The following is a 14,928-nucleotide window of genomic DNA, read 5'->3' as shown; positions in this document are numbered from 1 at the left end:
ATGATTCGAACCCAAGGTCAGATTAAGAATAGAAGTATTGCATTCATCCAGTGGCGGAACTAGGATTTATACTAAGGGGTGTCAAAATATAAAAAGTAAATATACGACGAAATTAAAGGGGTTCAACACATAGTGTGTGTGTATGTGTGTGTGTGCGCGTGTGTATACGAGTGTGTGTGCGCGTGCGCGTTTTTTTTTTTACGTATTTACACAGTGTAATTTTTCGGCAAAGGAGTGTTAGTTGACACCCCTTGGATGCATGTGGCTCAGCTCTACCACTGCATTCATCCCATGATATAATACTCTCTGTCCCAATTTATGTGGTACATTTTCTTTTTTTAGTCAATCCACAAAAAGAATGTCATCTTTTTATAATTAAAAATAATTTAACTAAAATTTCCTTTTTACCCTTAATGAAATAATTTATGGCCACACAAAATGTCAAAGATTTATTTTAAATCATAAATTTCCAAAATGTTCATTCTTTTTTAAATTTTGGATCAAGTCAAAAGGAGTCACATAAATTAAGACGCAGGGATTAAACAGGAGTGACATAAAACCAAACTTATCATTAGTTGTTTAAAATAAGTAATAGAGGTGGTGAAATTACATCTGTTAGCTAAAATAGTCTTCCCATTCAAGTAAAGTCAGTTGAGGCCCCGCCAAAAAGGCCATTGAGTGAAAAAGTGGCCAACTTCCTTCCCCACCTAATAAAAACAAATAAGGAAATTTGAATAAAAAAGATATAAATATATATATATACATAAAAATAAAAAAGACAATTTGAATCAAATTTGGTCGTTCCTCACGGATACTTTCATCATGAAAGATCATTAAAACCAAAAGAAAAAGTATAAAAACTCAAAAGGTGAAAGGTAAAGTGGAGGACAGAAGAAAAGGTGAAAATATAACAATAAAAAGGAAAAGAAAACAAAAAAAAAATGTTGCCAGCTACAAACAAGATTCAAAGTAGGTGGTGAATCAAAATCCTAAAAAGGGCCACCAATATTATGGTATAGCAAACTGAAAATAAGCTAGACAGACAGACAGACAGAGTTATAGAGAGAAAGAGAAAGCAAAAAGCTCAGTTTTTACTTCTTCTTGATTTGGAATTTGCTTTTGGTTTTTATTGCAGCTTTTGTCATAGGGTCTATGGAAGATTCAAGACAACAGTTGAGGTACAGAGTTGAATCTTTTTTTGAAAATTAAATTACCTTCTTTTTGTTTTTGGGATCAATTCTCTCTTTTTTCTTTAAATGATTTTTGGTGGGAAATTCAACCTTTCTTCTCTGTTTTGTTCCTCTGTTTGCTGTTTGTTTGTTTCTCTCTGTTTTTTCTTGTGGTTTCTCACCTGGTGTTCAGTGCCCATATTGGGTTCGATTAACTTGGATTCACGAAGAAACGCTTCCATACTCCAAGCTCGACCTCTGTTTAAGGATGGAAAGATCCTATCAATCCCGTTACAACCTTTGGTGATTCTTTTTTTTGTTTTCTCCCCCGACGTTCAATGCCCGTATTAGGATAGATTAACTTGGATTCACGAAGAAGCGCTCCCTGGCATATTTTTTTTCATACCCAAGGCTCGAACTCACGTTAAGGATGAAAAGATCAAATCAGTCCCAGCACAACCTTTGGTGATTTTTTTTTGGTTTCTCACCTAGTCTATGGTGTGTTTCTCACTTTTTCTATGTGTGCATGTTAAAATTGTGAGGCCGTAATGTTTTTTATTCTTCGTGTTTCTGTCCGTGTATATAAGTTAAATCTTTTTACCGACAATTAAGACAATTTCTATCTCTCTCCATCAACATATTGGTAAAAAAGAAGATCAAGTGAGAAATCAAAGCCAAGATGTAAAATAGTTTCTCTTGACTTCATGTGCTTGAGAGAAGCTTAGATGGACAATTTTCATGTTATATATGTGCTCTTAAATATGGCTAGTAGGAACTTTGGAATTGGCCATTATAGTAATAGTCCTACTTTTGTGTTGAAAGTCTGTGTTTTGAGATTCAATTTACGAACTGGAATCCTCTTTTCAAACTTGTATTTAAATTTCAAAAGATTATTAAGAAAAATTAATCCCTAGGTTTTTCTTCCCTCTATTCATTATTTTTATTTTCCATGAATTCTTTTTATCCCTCCTTGCCACTCTTTGAAAAACGAAAAGAAAATCATTTCATGGTGAATAATTTGAACTAATTTTATCACCATATAGCAGCTAAATCTGCTAAACTTTGAAATTTAACTTTTTTTTTAGATGAAACATCTTCTTACTTAGTATCATGTTACATATATACTTCTCAATAACGAAATAAATAAAGAAGTTCTGGCAAGTACTTTTTGGTGTTATGATTTAGCTGTGGGATCTATGTTTTACCAATTCTATTCAACATAATTTTAGATATAAATAAAAAATCCAATGCAACCTCCAAAAATGCCAATTCTATGTGTAAATTCTGTAGTATTATTCTTTTAGTATCATCAAATGTTGCCTTTTGAACTGCATGTGTTAGATTAAGTTAATTTGCTATTTTTTCAGGGTGAAAGAGTAATGCTAGAACCATGGGTAAAAAAGGCAGTTGGTTTTCTGCCATCAAAAGGGTGTTTACACCCAGCTCCAAGGAGAAACTAGCCAATGTAAGTTTATGTCACACTTTCAGAAGGACAAGTTGCTAGTCTTTGCCTTAAGTTGGTGTCGGTTATATGCATGGCGGATGCAGAGTATGATGCATGGATTCACAGGGACCCAATAGCTTTTGTCCAGACATTATTTATGTATAAGAAATTCATTGAATAACTATATATATATATATATATATATATTTGACTGTGAAGTGTGAACCCAGTTAGTTTTGTTTATTAACTTGAGGTCATTACAGGAACTTAAAATTTTCAAATCCTGAATCCGCCCGTGGCTACATGAATCCTCAATTGTCCATGTTCATTTTAATTAGTAGTACAGTATTATATGTCTGTAGCATGTATATGCCTGAAATGTTCCTGGAAGGATCATGCTGGGATCGTGTGGAGAATTTGCTGCATGATTGTACCTAAATTTGACGATTGTTGCAGGAATCAGACAAGAAAAGTTCTAAGGAAAAGAAGGGTCGCGGAAAACAGAAGCATGCAGAGACCAAATCTTATATCCCTCTCTTCAGAGGGCCAAGTAGTATTGAGAAAATACTTGGAGAAGTAGATGAACAAAAACTACTTTCTCCAAGATTCACTTTACCAGGACCCGTCTCTCCTCGGGTTTCTTCTTATAGGGGTACATCTCCTGGTGCTACTTCTCCAAGAATCGCCTCTCCTAAGGCTTCGTCTTCTCGCCGGCTTGCTTCTCCCAAGGCTCCTTCTCAAAGGGTTACTTCTCCTAGGGCTGCTTCTCCAAGGGCTATATCTCCTAAGGCTCATCCTGTTAGAAATGTTGCACACGCTCAAAATAAAATGCTTGGCAGGGTGGAGAACATGGAACAAAAAGTGGAACAAGTAGCAGAGAAGTCTTCCCAGCATGGAAGGGTATCGTCTTCTAATGTGACTCGCAACCGCAAAGAAAAGAGCTATGCTTATAGGCCAGAACCAACTTTGAGAACTCTCAATGTTTCAGCAACCAAGATACAGGCAGCCTTTAGAGGTTACATGGTAAGTTTCATGAATATAATTGCCTCTTGCAATGTTCGGCTAACCTTTTTTTATTACTACCTCCGTCCCCTTTTATGTGAAGTGTTTGACTGCACATGGAGTTTAAAAATGAAAGAGAAAACTTTTGAAACTTATGGTCTAAAACAAGTCATAGATATTTGTATGGCAAATCATCTCATTAAGGGTAAAATGGGAAATTTATGGTCAATTGTTACTAAATATGGAAAGGTGTCATTATTTTTTGGACTGATTAAAAATGAAAGAGTGTCACATAAATTAGGACAGAGAGAGTAGAAGCTTGTGATTTAGTTTTTGATGCAGCAAGTAGAGGAAAAACAATTCTTAGTTGTTGATACCAAAAGTAAAGTAGTTCATTCAGTAGACTGGCACATATTGTCCAACCAAATCTAATTCTCTCTCGATATGTTCCTCGAAAATCCGATTCAGGGCAGGTTCTTCCCCTACTAAGAACAGACCCCACTTTTAACCCCCATTTCTAACCTTAGCGAGAACGTGTATTAGTTGCATATAATACGGAATTTGAACAACTGCTTCATACACAATATCAGGAAGGCTACAAGTATCTAAATCTAATAGTTTCATATCTAAATCTAATATTTTCATATACTTTATCTGACCTGTTGCCAATACTAAGTAGCAGTAAAAGATTTGTATCCATTTTTCATACATTCTTTTAACTGTGCAGATTTGAAGGTAATAACCTGCAGTTTCAGCAATACAACTTGAATTTAGTGAGACATGTCGTAAGATGCCGAGTTAAAAGTTGTAGGTCATATAATTGCAAAATCATGAGATTTTGGATGAAAGTATGTCATTCATGCCCAATAACCATCTCCATAGTTCCATAAAACATTGACAGAAACAAAATCACATGCAGATGATAAACCAGTTTGGAAATAAACAGAGAGATTAACTTTCTTTTGACAGTTCTTTCTACTTTTAGTTTCTTTTGTTAAATTCTAGACCCCTAACATTGCTACCATGTTTCCAAGAAACTGGTTGGCTCTCATTCCTGTATCATGAACTTTTCTGCTAAGGTGACTTTGCTTTAAAGACTTAAATGTTTGTACTAACTCCACCCTTAAATTATGCTCCTAATTCAATCTCAACTATGGAGTGTGCATTCATTCATAGAGGAATTCTATCATATTGCCAAGTTTGTTCTAGTTGCCTTCTAGGAATAGCATCTTATGTCAAAAGGAGACATGTAACATTCTGGGACGGTCATTTCTGGTTATTTAATTTAGGAGTCGTTTGGTTGCTGGTTAGGAAGACAATTATTCATGTATTAAACTAGTACCATGTTTGGTAGAATTTTAGTTGCAATGTATTAAATTCAGCACACCAAGTATGGTGTTTGGCTATCAATTTACAATCCTACATAACTAATACATGTATAAGTTATTACGGAACGTATGTATTATTACAGGGAGGAAGATGGAATAACTAATACATAAATAACTAACCCCTGCATTAGTAACACCTGCATAACTTTAACCAACAACCAAATGACCCCTTAGACTTTCCTCTTCAAGGAGGGGTGAAGGACTACTAAGTAAGAAACCTTTCAGCTCCCGTTTCTTTTCCTTTCAAGAAAAGTTGATTGGTGGGACTAGAATGTCTTTGGTTCTCAGAGAGTTTATCGATTATCAATAGATGTTACATTCCAATCTGAGTGTTTTCTGTTTTCACAGGCAAGGAGGAGTTTCAGAGCTTTGAGGGGTTTGGTAAGGCTTCAAGGAGTTGTGAGAAGTAGTAATGTACAAAAGCAAACGGCAAATGCCATGAAGCAGATGCAACTTCTCGTTAGAGTCCAAACTCAAATTCAGTCGAGGAGGATCCAAATGTTGGAAAACCAGGCACTTCAACATAGGAACGACAAGGAAATCGAGAGCACCATGAGCAAATGGACTCAGCTGGTATGTTTGGACCATCTTCATGATTTTTCTCCTATTTAGTGGTGATAGTTTGTACCATTCTTGTATGTTGAAAGTTGAAATCACCATAGGTGTTGATAGTTGTTGGTTCAAGTTGATCTGTTCAAATTTTATAATTTTCTAAAGGGATTTTTTCATTTTTGGCCCATCTGCCAAAATTAATTACGGGCGCAAGCCAAAATATACAAAACATATACACTGATTATGTATATTACTTGTATATTTATGTATATAATATGTATATTAATGCTTAATATACAAAACATATTCCGGCTACTTCTTTTAGGGCGGACCAAAAAGGTAATTGTCCCTTTTCTCTAAATAATGGTGATTTCTTCTCCTTAATTATCATGTATGGAATAATTAGTACAACTTTTGTATCTACATAGTTCTTGTTTAGCTACACTTCAGAACTACTATTACATCATCATTTGGATGCAGGGATAACAGGAGTAATCAAACTAAAGCTCTTCTTTTTCTTGTTATGCAAATAGATTTTCTTACTTTTTCCTGTGATGTTTGATGAATAATGTTGGTATAGTGTGAGGCCGGTAACCAGGATAATTGGGATGATAGCACGCTGACCAAAGAAGAAGTAGAAGCAAGGATGAGGAAAAAAGTGGAGGCAGTCATCAAGAGGGAGAGAGCAATGGCATATGCATATTCTCACCAGGTACAATAACACTCCTGTCCTTTTAGCATATAAAGAATCGAAAATTTATATTATGTGTCTCACACAACTGACACCAGTTGTGTGAGGACACCAGTTGTGTGAGGCAGAAAGAAGCCTCAAAATTTAGTAAACTTTCACATATATATTTATACTCCGTATCGAAAACAGAAAAAAAGACTCAAATACAACTATCGGAAATAGCTCATTTATGTCACTCGTCAATAGTTTGGCTCATTTATGCCATCCAACTATCGGAAATGGCTCATTTATGTCACTCATCAATAGTTCGCCTCATTTATGTCATCACTGTTACTAAAATGACTCATCCATGCCAATTTTTCATTAACGCCGATTATACAGTACCAGATATGACATGCAGCCTCCAACTAGATTATGGTTGTGGGTGGGTCGGGTGTATGGCTCGGATTTTTTATTAATTTAGGATTTAAAATTGGGCTGGTTTAATATTAGAGGTTATTAAACCAACCCAATTTTAAATCCCAAATTAATAAAAAATCCGAGCCATACACCCGACTTTAATGAAAAATTGTCATGGATGAGTCATATTGGTAACGACAATGGCATAAATGAGTTAAACTATTGATGAGTGGCATAGATGAGTCATTTCCGATAGTTCGATGGCATAAATGAGCCAAACTATTGACGAGTGTCATAAATGAGCCATTTCTGATAGTTCGATGGCATATCTGAGCCTTTTCCATATCGAAAATGATGAGTTCATTAAATGAATGGTCCATCCTCCTCTGCATATCACTGGCGACTAGTGTTCAAGGTCTTGATAGTTGTTTGTTGTTATTGGTCTTTGCTAAGTAAAATTAAGTATCTCTCTTACCAAGTTTCAAGGCTAATTTTGTTAAAGTACCTCTTTTATCAGCTATGGAAAAATGATCCAAAATCAGCTTTGGACATGGGAGCTAATGGTTTTCCATGGTGGTGGAATTGGTTGGAACGTCAACACCCTTCAGGAAACGCTAACAAGAGTCAATCTGGTACAAAAGATATCAAACTAACACCACCAAGGGCGATTTCAGAGCACAAACCAAGTCCAACGCCTCTAAACAACGTTACTTTCAGACGCATACTTTCTGATTACGATAACCATGAATCACCAGCCACACCAATGTCGACTAAGTCAGCAATTCCAACAAGGGGAAAACAGATGATGCATACTCCAAGTAGAACACCACAAATGAACAGCCCAAGTCTAAAGAAGTATTCAAGAGCCCGAACTAGTGCTGCTAATTACCCTTTTGACCTTCCAATGAAGGACGACGATAGCCTCACGAGTTGTCCTCCATTTTCGGTTCCACATTATATGTCACAAACTGCCTCAGCTAAGGCTAAAGCCAGAGCAAATAGCAATCCTAAGGAGAGAAATCGGGAAAAGCAATCGAGTGACACAAAGAAAAGATTTTCCTTCCCTTTGACTCCGAATATTTGGTCTTCCAAGTGGAGCAAAGGCTCTGGAAAGGATTCTACTTCTCAAAAAGAAGTCGATAAACCTGAGTCCATAGCAGATCATATAAGTGTGGATTCAACTGTTTCGATGCCTGCTGTTGTTGGGAGGAGACCATTTAATAGATATGTGTGATCGTTCTTTGTATGTTTTCTATTTCTTCTTTTTTTTTTATTTTACTTTTCTTGGACATTCCTATTAACTTGTGGAGTTCTTATTGTTTGTTTTTTTGTTGTAATATGAGTGCATGGATTGGTGTATGGTATTGACAGAATAGTGGTGTACAATAATGAAGAGGCTATAAGAAGATTTTACTATGATTCAATGCCTCACAATGCTTTGGTTTCAATAAGAAGAAATAGAAAGGTGATTGAGATCATTGTGGCAAGTTCAACCAAATCTGTTGCATTTAGTTCAGATCATGTATGCATATGAATATATTAAATTACAATGTGTAATAATATCCTTATGTTGGAGTACTCTTGTATATAAAAAGAACAGGAAAAAGGTTAAAAATGTTCCTAGGGTATTGAAAATGGTTAAATTTTGCCATACTTTCACGTATTTCATCACAATTGAACTTAACGTTAATTTTTGGGTTAAAAGACCCCTCATTCTATCTATTGGACGACCACAATTTCCCTTAACATCATTTTTAGGTTGTATTTGTTCTTTTGCTAGTTCACATGAGACTATAGAAGATCTAAGTGAATACTAGTGACTTTTTGAATTCGAACCCTTAACACTACTACATAAAATTGTGATCTGTTTACTGATGTAGATATGTTTTTTTTATCATCTTAAAATTAGCTTCTTGTGCCCTTGGTATCAGTTGGTCTATTCTCATTCTATGTCTATGTTGACCACTTCGCCTTTCATTTTCACAGATTTGTTTAAATTAACATTAGGTCTAGATCACGATCATGTTTTAACCATTTTTTCTTGCCCCGTGTTACTCCATAAATAAATAATGTAGTATATAAAACATTAAAAAATTGCTCGTTCAACGTTTTACAGTAGCAACCATCATATTACAGGAGAAAAGATTAAAAAAAAAAAAAGCTAATGCCGAAGTTAGGCAAATTGTAATTGATTGTGTGAATTAGTTGCCGAGGTAATTATCGTGTTACTTGACCAAGTGTAACAAAATGGGCAGGATTGTTTATTGTTGGGATCACGTGAATCAATAAATTAACGGAAGAGGGCCAAATCTAAATTATGGTCCAATCGTTCAATTTAAACTAGCATTATCATCAATTCCGAACCCATAAATCTGATATTTTTTAAGTTTTATCCCTTGACATAATCAGAAGTGTGAACGATACTTGGGACAATTTTGCAAACTTGTGCAACATTTCCTTAATTAGAATACTTCAACACATATTACTTTGGGATCTGCAATTACTCTTTTTAAGAATAGGGATGGAAAGTTTGCTTATGCTTAATTTTTATAAAAACCTTTTTTTCACCATTTAAATTTCATCTCTATTTCTAAAAGTTTTGTAAATATAGCCCTCAAAAGAATTACCATAAATATTAGATCGTCATTTTTCCTCATTAAATTTTCCATTTAAAGATTTAAAAAAGGCTTGTGTTTGAGCAAACTGAATTACTTTCTTTTTTAAAAGAAACTATGGACTAAAAGATGCATAAATTCTGTTGTTATTTGCATAATGGGAAATATAGCGATTTGTTCGAGGCCGTAATCAAAATGAGAAGTATTTGAAAGGCACGGAGAATCGCTTATTTATATAGCCAACCTTCAATGCAAGTGTACGTCATTGTTTATAGACGCACTTGCTCTGCAAATTGGCTATTTTATAAATTCGAAAAACTAAAACATATGAAAGAGGAAATGTTAGAAGTGATTAGGACTGCAAAATATCTGTTACCTTTGAGAGTTGATGAATGGAGAAAATGATAAAGTTGCTTGATTTTATAGGCATGGAGAAGTGAAAGAGTAACCCTAACCCTAGTTTTTTTAAAGAGGCAAAATTGTTCATAATGGGCCTACAGTCCTGAATTGGAAGTTTTAGCCCACTAGAATGAATCAATCTGGCCCATTTTAAAACTGATCAATCATTTCTAAATTTGTACAAATATAGGCCTCGAAAAATTATCTTTGGGACAATGTTAAATTCTGATCAAACATTTGATATATATATTGCTTAACCTAAAAGACAAAAACATTATATTGTCGACTAACGTTTTATAAAAAGTTATATTGTAGTCTAACCTTTTCTCATAAAATTTTCAGTTTTCTCAAAATGAATTTTTAGACCGTGGTCTAAAATATCCATAAGTTGCAAGAGAATTAAGAGTCATTTACTAAATAGTTATCCGGAAAATAAAAAACTTAGCGAAAGTTCCCGTAGTATAGTCCACTAGAATATACATAAATTTTCGTGGTTATCCCTTTCGGGAAAACTAATTTAGTGAATGACCCTATTGAAGTTTTCTTGCAATGGCGAGTGGTGTTTTTAATTATTTGTTATTATTTGTTTTATATTATTATATATACAGAGTTTAGTTGAAAATCATTTTTAATTGATGAGTATTGAAATAGTTTTGAAAGTTCAAGTTTTTAATTTATATGATAGTGTATAAGTTTTTTTCGAGCAAAAAGTATACTGTATAAAGTTTGTGCAATATTTTTTGAGGCGCGATATAGTTGTAAAATTAATGAACTTTTTACATTGGCTTAATGCATATGCAACCCCCTAAACTTATTTTAATTTAGCTAGCTATGGAAGAGCAGAAACCAACACATACATAACCTAAACAATAGTTTACCACATGTTTAAAATATTACTCCACTTTCATTTCCCCGATTTTTTTTTTTTTTTTTTTTAGGAAGGTCAGTAGGTTTTGGTCCCCACTGACTATTTTATTAGAGAATTAATAGCAATGTCTTTACAAAAGAAACTAAAGTGGAAATAATTAAAAATGAAAGCATAGCAATCGTATCATCTTCATCTGAACCTCTGTTGTTCAAGATGATTTCACCTTTTCCTTCTCATCTGCAGTTGAAGATAAACTCTTTCTTTTGCTTCTTTTTTGTGAGCTGAAATTTGTTATTTTCTGTGTATTATGTTGCGAAAACATTTATGCTTTAATTTATGCTTCTAACAAAAATTTATTTAATTTATGCTTCTAACAAAAATCAGATTTAGGGGGTTTGATAGACACACTTGAGGACGATTTCAGAGGTTCAATAGGAACAACACTTAGTTGAGAAAAAAAAAAAAAAAGGGACAAGTTTAGGGTGCCACACATGCATTAAGCCTTTTACACTGTTCAAAACTTTGGTCATACATGCCTGATATCCAAGTTGAGTCAACTTACCATTTATTGTATGTTAATAATGATGATCAACTATCTTTTTCTATTTCGTTATTTCTTACTCGTCTTTTTTTGAGAATCTTAGTGCTTTATATTGTTTGTTTTCCATGAGTCAAGGATCTATCGGGAACAGCCTATCTACCTGCACAATGTAGGAGTAAGTTCTACGTGCACACTACCCTTCCCAAACCCCACTTGTAGGATCACACTGGGTATATTGTTGCTATTGTTTTTGTTGGTGCTATATAGTAGCAGCAACTTTCAGCACCTAGCTAGAGGCTTAGAGATGCTGAATTTTGCTGTATAAGGGTGTGATCCAGTATGTTGAGTTGTGATCCAGTGAAAGTAGATGATAGGGGTTGGAAGTGTAGGATGACCAGTACCATTCTGTAGGTTGTGCTTTGATTGTAACTATTTGCTTTGGTAATAAAATGTCTCTATTTGCCCAAAAAAAAAAAAAAAACAGTAACTTTGGCAACTACACAAATCAAGTTCCAAAATTCCCTTCGAAGCAGTCTGTTTCCAAGTGCATTGTAACAGCATGGAGAAGCACCTTTTCTTATTGGTTCTTCTATTTCTAGTTCAGTATTACTCATTTTCTATATCAGCTGCTTCCTCAAATGAGCCAGATCAAGAAACTCTATTAGCTTTCCAAAAACTTGTTACAAGTCCCACTCCTTTTTAGGCCAACTGGACCAATAATACTTCTTTTTGCTCTTGGTTTGGTGTCACTTGCAGTACAAAAAGAGGCTAGTGGCTTTAGCCTTGGCTCTTCCTAATTTGCAACTTCAAGGCACAATTTCACCATCTTTGGGCAACTGTCCTTTCTCAAAGAGCTCAATCTTGGGAAAACAACTTCCATGGTGGCATCCCTTACGGCCTTGGCCACTTGCCTCACTTGCGACTGATTGATATTCAAAACAATCAACTCCAAAGGAGTATTCCAACAAGCCTATTTCAACATCAGAGAGTTCAAGCAATTTCATTGCCTTCAAATAAACTCAGTGCTTCAGTGTGGAAAGGGCCACGATATGTACCAGAATTCAGAGTCTTGGATCCCTCAAACAATAGTCTCACATGTGTAATCCCTCCTATTGGAAATGCCACAAAATTTTGATCTGTCTTTTGTAATTGAATCTTCAACTTTTTAACATTTTCTTAGAGTTGAATGTGGTGTATGCACACTCAAGTTCATTGAGTTGCTAATGAAGGGGGGAAATTGGCATGGCGTAATCTGCAAAGTGTTAGGCAGAACTGCTGCGAAAACTGATGCATACCAACAAAGAATCAAATGGTTTTCTAATGTATGTATATATATTGCTAAACCAAAGTTGACATAAAATGTGCTTTCCCAGTCAATGTAATCATACATGGTTCCTCAATCTCAGCCTCATGAAAGATTGTCGTGCTACCTTGCAAACATCATCGAAAGTATACCCACGTGCAGTGTCGATTCAAAAGATGTTAATTGCCCAACATCTTTCACCCAGTAGCCAAATATGTGTCACCTACATCACTTCCCTCTTCCAAGTTTTCTACTTTAAGACCGTACCGATGAAGAGTCAAGATGCAGAATTTTACTGTGATGCCTGTGAGGAAAGTGGAAAACTTGCTAGGCACTACCTTTATCATATCCACTATAGGAATTGATGCCATGAGTTCCTCATTATACTTCTGTATTGTTGCGACTTTTTAATATCATGCCAATAAATAAAACTCTTCAACTCCATCCAAGATTGACAGAAACTGCTTCCTCAGCTTGTCAAGAAAGAAGCAGACTCAAAAGAGCTGAGGAACTATAGTAATGAGTTAACTTCATATACAAAAACTATAAACATGTACATCTGAGTTTGTACATAACTTGTTATCCCCTCAAAACACCTCCATTCCTCTCCACTCAATTACCAAAAAACCTTCCTATCCTCTTCTCTTATTATCCTTCCGGCCCAGCTCCATAGAAACTTTTTCACTGTTATTGGCATTATATCCACGTGGAAGTTATATAAAATAAGAAACATACTCCACAGCTTCGTTGCAGACTGGCAGTGTAGAAACATATAACTGACCTCTTTTTCACTTCCTTCCCACATGAAACACCTGCTGCACGGCAATATCCCCTCTCTGCTATTTTGACTGTGTTAGACGAGCTTCATGTGCGCTAATCCAACAACATCTGGATATTTATGGGATCCACTGTTTTCCCAAATTATCCTCCAAGGCCATTGAGTTGAGCCATTCTGACTTAAGGTCAACATTTTGTAACCAGAGTTGACAGAGTACTTACATCTTTTGGGTGTGCTTCCATCTCTTTGTATCTGCTTCTCCCTGATTAATTATAAGCCCTTATAGCATGTTTGGCTAAACTTCTAATATCTGTCTATTGTGGAAAGTGTTTGTCAGAAGTAATTTTCGAAAAAGTACGTTTGGAGAGTAGCAATTTGTGTTTGGTTAATCAATTTGAAAGACACTTTCGCCAATATCAGCCCAGTACTTTGCAAGAAAAGCTACTTTTCTTAGCTTCTGAAAAATAGCTTCTGCTACTACTCAAAAGCACATTCAAAAGCTTTGCCAAACACCTTAATCTTCTAAAATAAGCACTTTTGACTTCCTAGAAGCTTGGCCAAACAGGCTAAGCCTTCTCAGAAGTTCACCCGCGCTCTAACTCCCTAGTCTTCACAGTTTCTTCTAAGAGTTAATTCCCACCCATCATGTAACCAATATTATGTTACAACTTACAAGTACCCTGATTACTGCCAATCTGTATACACATTGGCCCGGCTAATGTTGAGACAGAGATTGAAGCCTTGAGATAAAGGTTACAGAACAAACTCAACAAAATTTATGCAATTCAACAACTGCCTCCAGCCAAGAAAAGACAGAGCAACTTATTGCATATTTTACCATGTGATGGATGGAAGGATGGCGCAGCTCTGCAGTGATTTAATCTGCTAGTCCCCTGTAATTACCAGAGCTTGATAGAACTGCATAAACATCTAAGTAGTAATTTTACTTCAGATCTTCAAGCAGAAAAGAATGCTAAGAAGAACAGTCACAGCAAGAAGATAATGTATTGTTCTACAAGGAATAGGAAATGGGTGCGGCATCATTTTTGAAGAGTCCTAGCAACATAGGTTTACATACGAGTTATACCTGTAATTCTTTTCTGATAGTGTAGTGTAGTGCCAGCGTGTGCGCACCTTGACTAATTCACTGAGAAACTTATCCAGCTCATAACTCATAAGCACAAGTTGCCAAGATAATTGTGCCTACTAACGCTTAAGCAGATCAGCTCACACCAAATGTTGTTGCTTGGATTTGAATATGGGATCTCCAGGTTGAAGTTATACTTGTATATAATGCAGGAATAGGTGCCCCACGGTGGGGGCCTAATTGGTTACTTTTATTTTTTATTTTTTTTAACCTTATCAACAAAAACAAAATGCAGGAATAGTAATACATTGATTAATCACTTACATTATTGCATTTACTATCTGATGCGCAGTTCTTTGTATCAAAATCTAGATATACTACGCAATTTAAACACGTGTTTGGTTCAAATTGGACAAGATTTGTGATCAATAATGTTCTTAGCCTATATTAAAACTTTATTCAATCTAACATTAGTTTTACCATTATATTTAAATAAATCTAAATAATTAGCAAAACCAATATTTAGAGCCTGTTTGGATGGGCTTAAAAAAAGCAGCTTATAAGCTGAAAATAGTTTATAAACCAAAAAAAATAAGTTGGGCTACGGGCCAACTTATTTTTTTGGGCTTATTTTAAGCACAAAATGGCTTTTATAAGCAGGCTAGCCAAACACTCAAAAAAGCTGAAAACAG

The 14,928-nt window shown here is 35.2% G+C and overlaps 1 protein-coding gene and 1 non-coding gene across 3 annotated transcripts; one reads left to right on the top strand and one right to left on the bottom strand.

The window, feature by feature from the left end:
• The first annotated feature begins 857 nt into the window (after positions 1–857).
• Positions 858–8,064, top strand: LOC132609312 (protein IQ-DOMAIN 13-like). Of its 2 annotated transcripts, none has more exons than XM_060323226.1 (6): positions 858–1,178; positions 2,537–2,634; positions 3,070–3,636; positions 5,352–5,576; positions 6,136–6,267; positions 7,163–8,064. In XM_060323226.1, exons 2-6 carry the CDS (start codon positions 2,560–2,562, stop codon positions 7,877–7,879), a joined length of 1,716 nt encoding a protein of 571 aa, XP_060179209.1. In that variant the 5' UTR covers positions 858–1,178; positions 2,537–2,559; the 3' UTR covers positions 7,880–8,064. The 2 variants fall into 2 exon arrangements, with proteins under 2 accessions (XP_060179209.1, XP_060179210.1); XM_060323227.1 differs by lacking the exon at positions 858–1,178 and adding an exon at positions 1,331–1,667.
• Positions 8,065–9,423: 1,359 nt separating this feature from the next.
• On the bottom strand, positions 9,424–9,547 carry LOC132612490 (small nucleolar RNA snoR86). The gene has a single exon (XR_009571845.1). It is a non-coding gene; the product is annotated as a small nucleolar RNA snoR86 (small nucleolar RNA).
• Between the last annotated feature and the right edge of the window lie 5,381 nt (positions 9,548–14,928).

This window comes from Lycium barbarum, chromosome 9 (genome assembly GCF_019175385.1).
Source record: "Lycium barbarum isolate Lr01 chromosome 9, ASM1917538v2, whole genome shotgun sequence".
Taxonomy (NCBI): Eukaryota; Viridiplantae; Streptophyta; class Magnoliopsida; order Solanales; family Solanaceae; genus Lycium; species Lycium barbarum.
The sequence above is the reverse complement of the archived record's forward strand: the minus strand, read 5'-3'. Positions and strand labels throughout refer to the sequence as shown.

Excerpts from the sequence above, each read along its gene's own strand:
- LOC132609312 (XM_060323226.1), top strand. The coding sequence starts at position 2,560 with ATGGGTAAAAAAGGCAGTTGGTTTTCTGCCATCAAAAGGGTGTTTACA. Across the intron at positions 3,637-5,351 it reads CAGCCTTTAGAGGTTACATG|GCAAGGAGGAGTTTCAGAGC; the intron begins GTAAGTTTCATG and ends CTGTTTTCACAG. Across the intron at positions 6,268-7,162 it reads CATATGCATATTCTCACCAG|CTATGGAAAAATGATCCAAA; the intron begins GTACAATAACAC and ends CTCTTTTATCAG.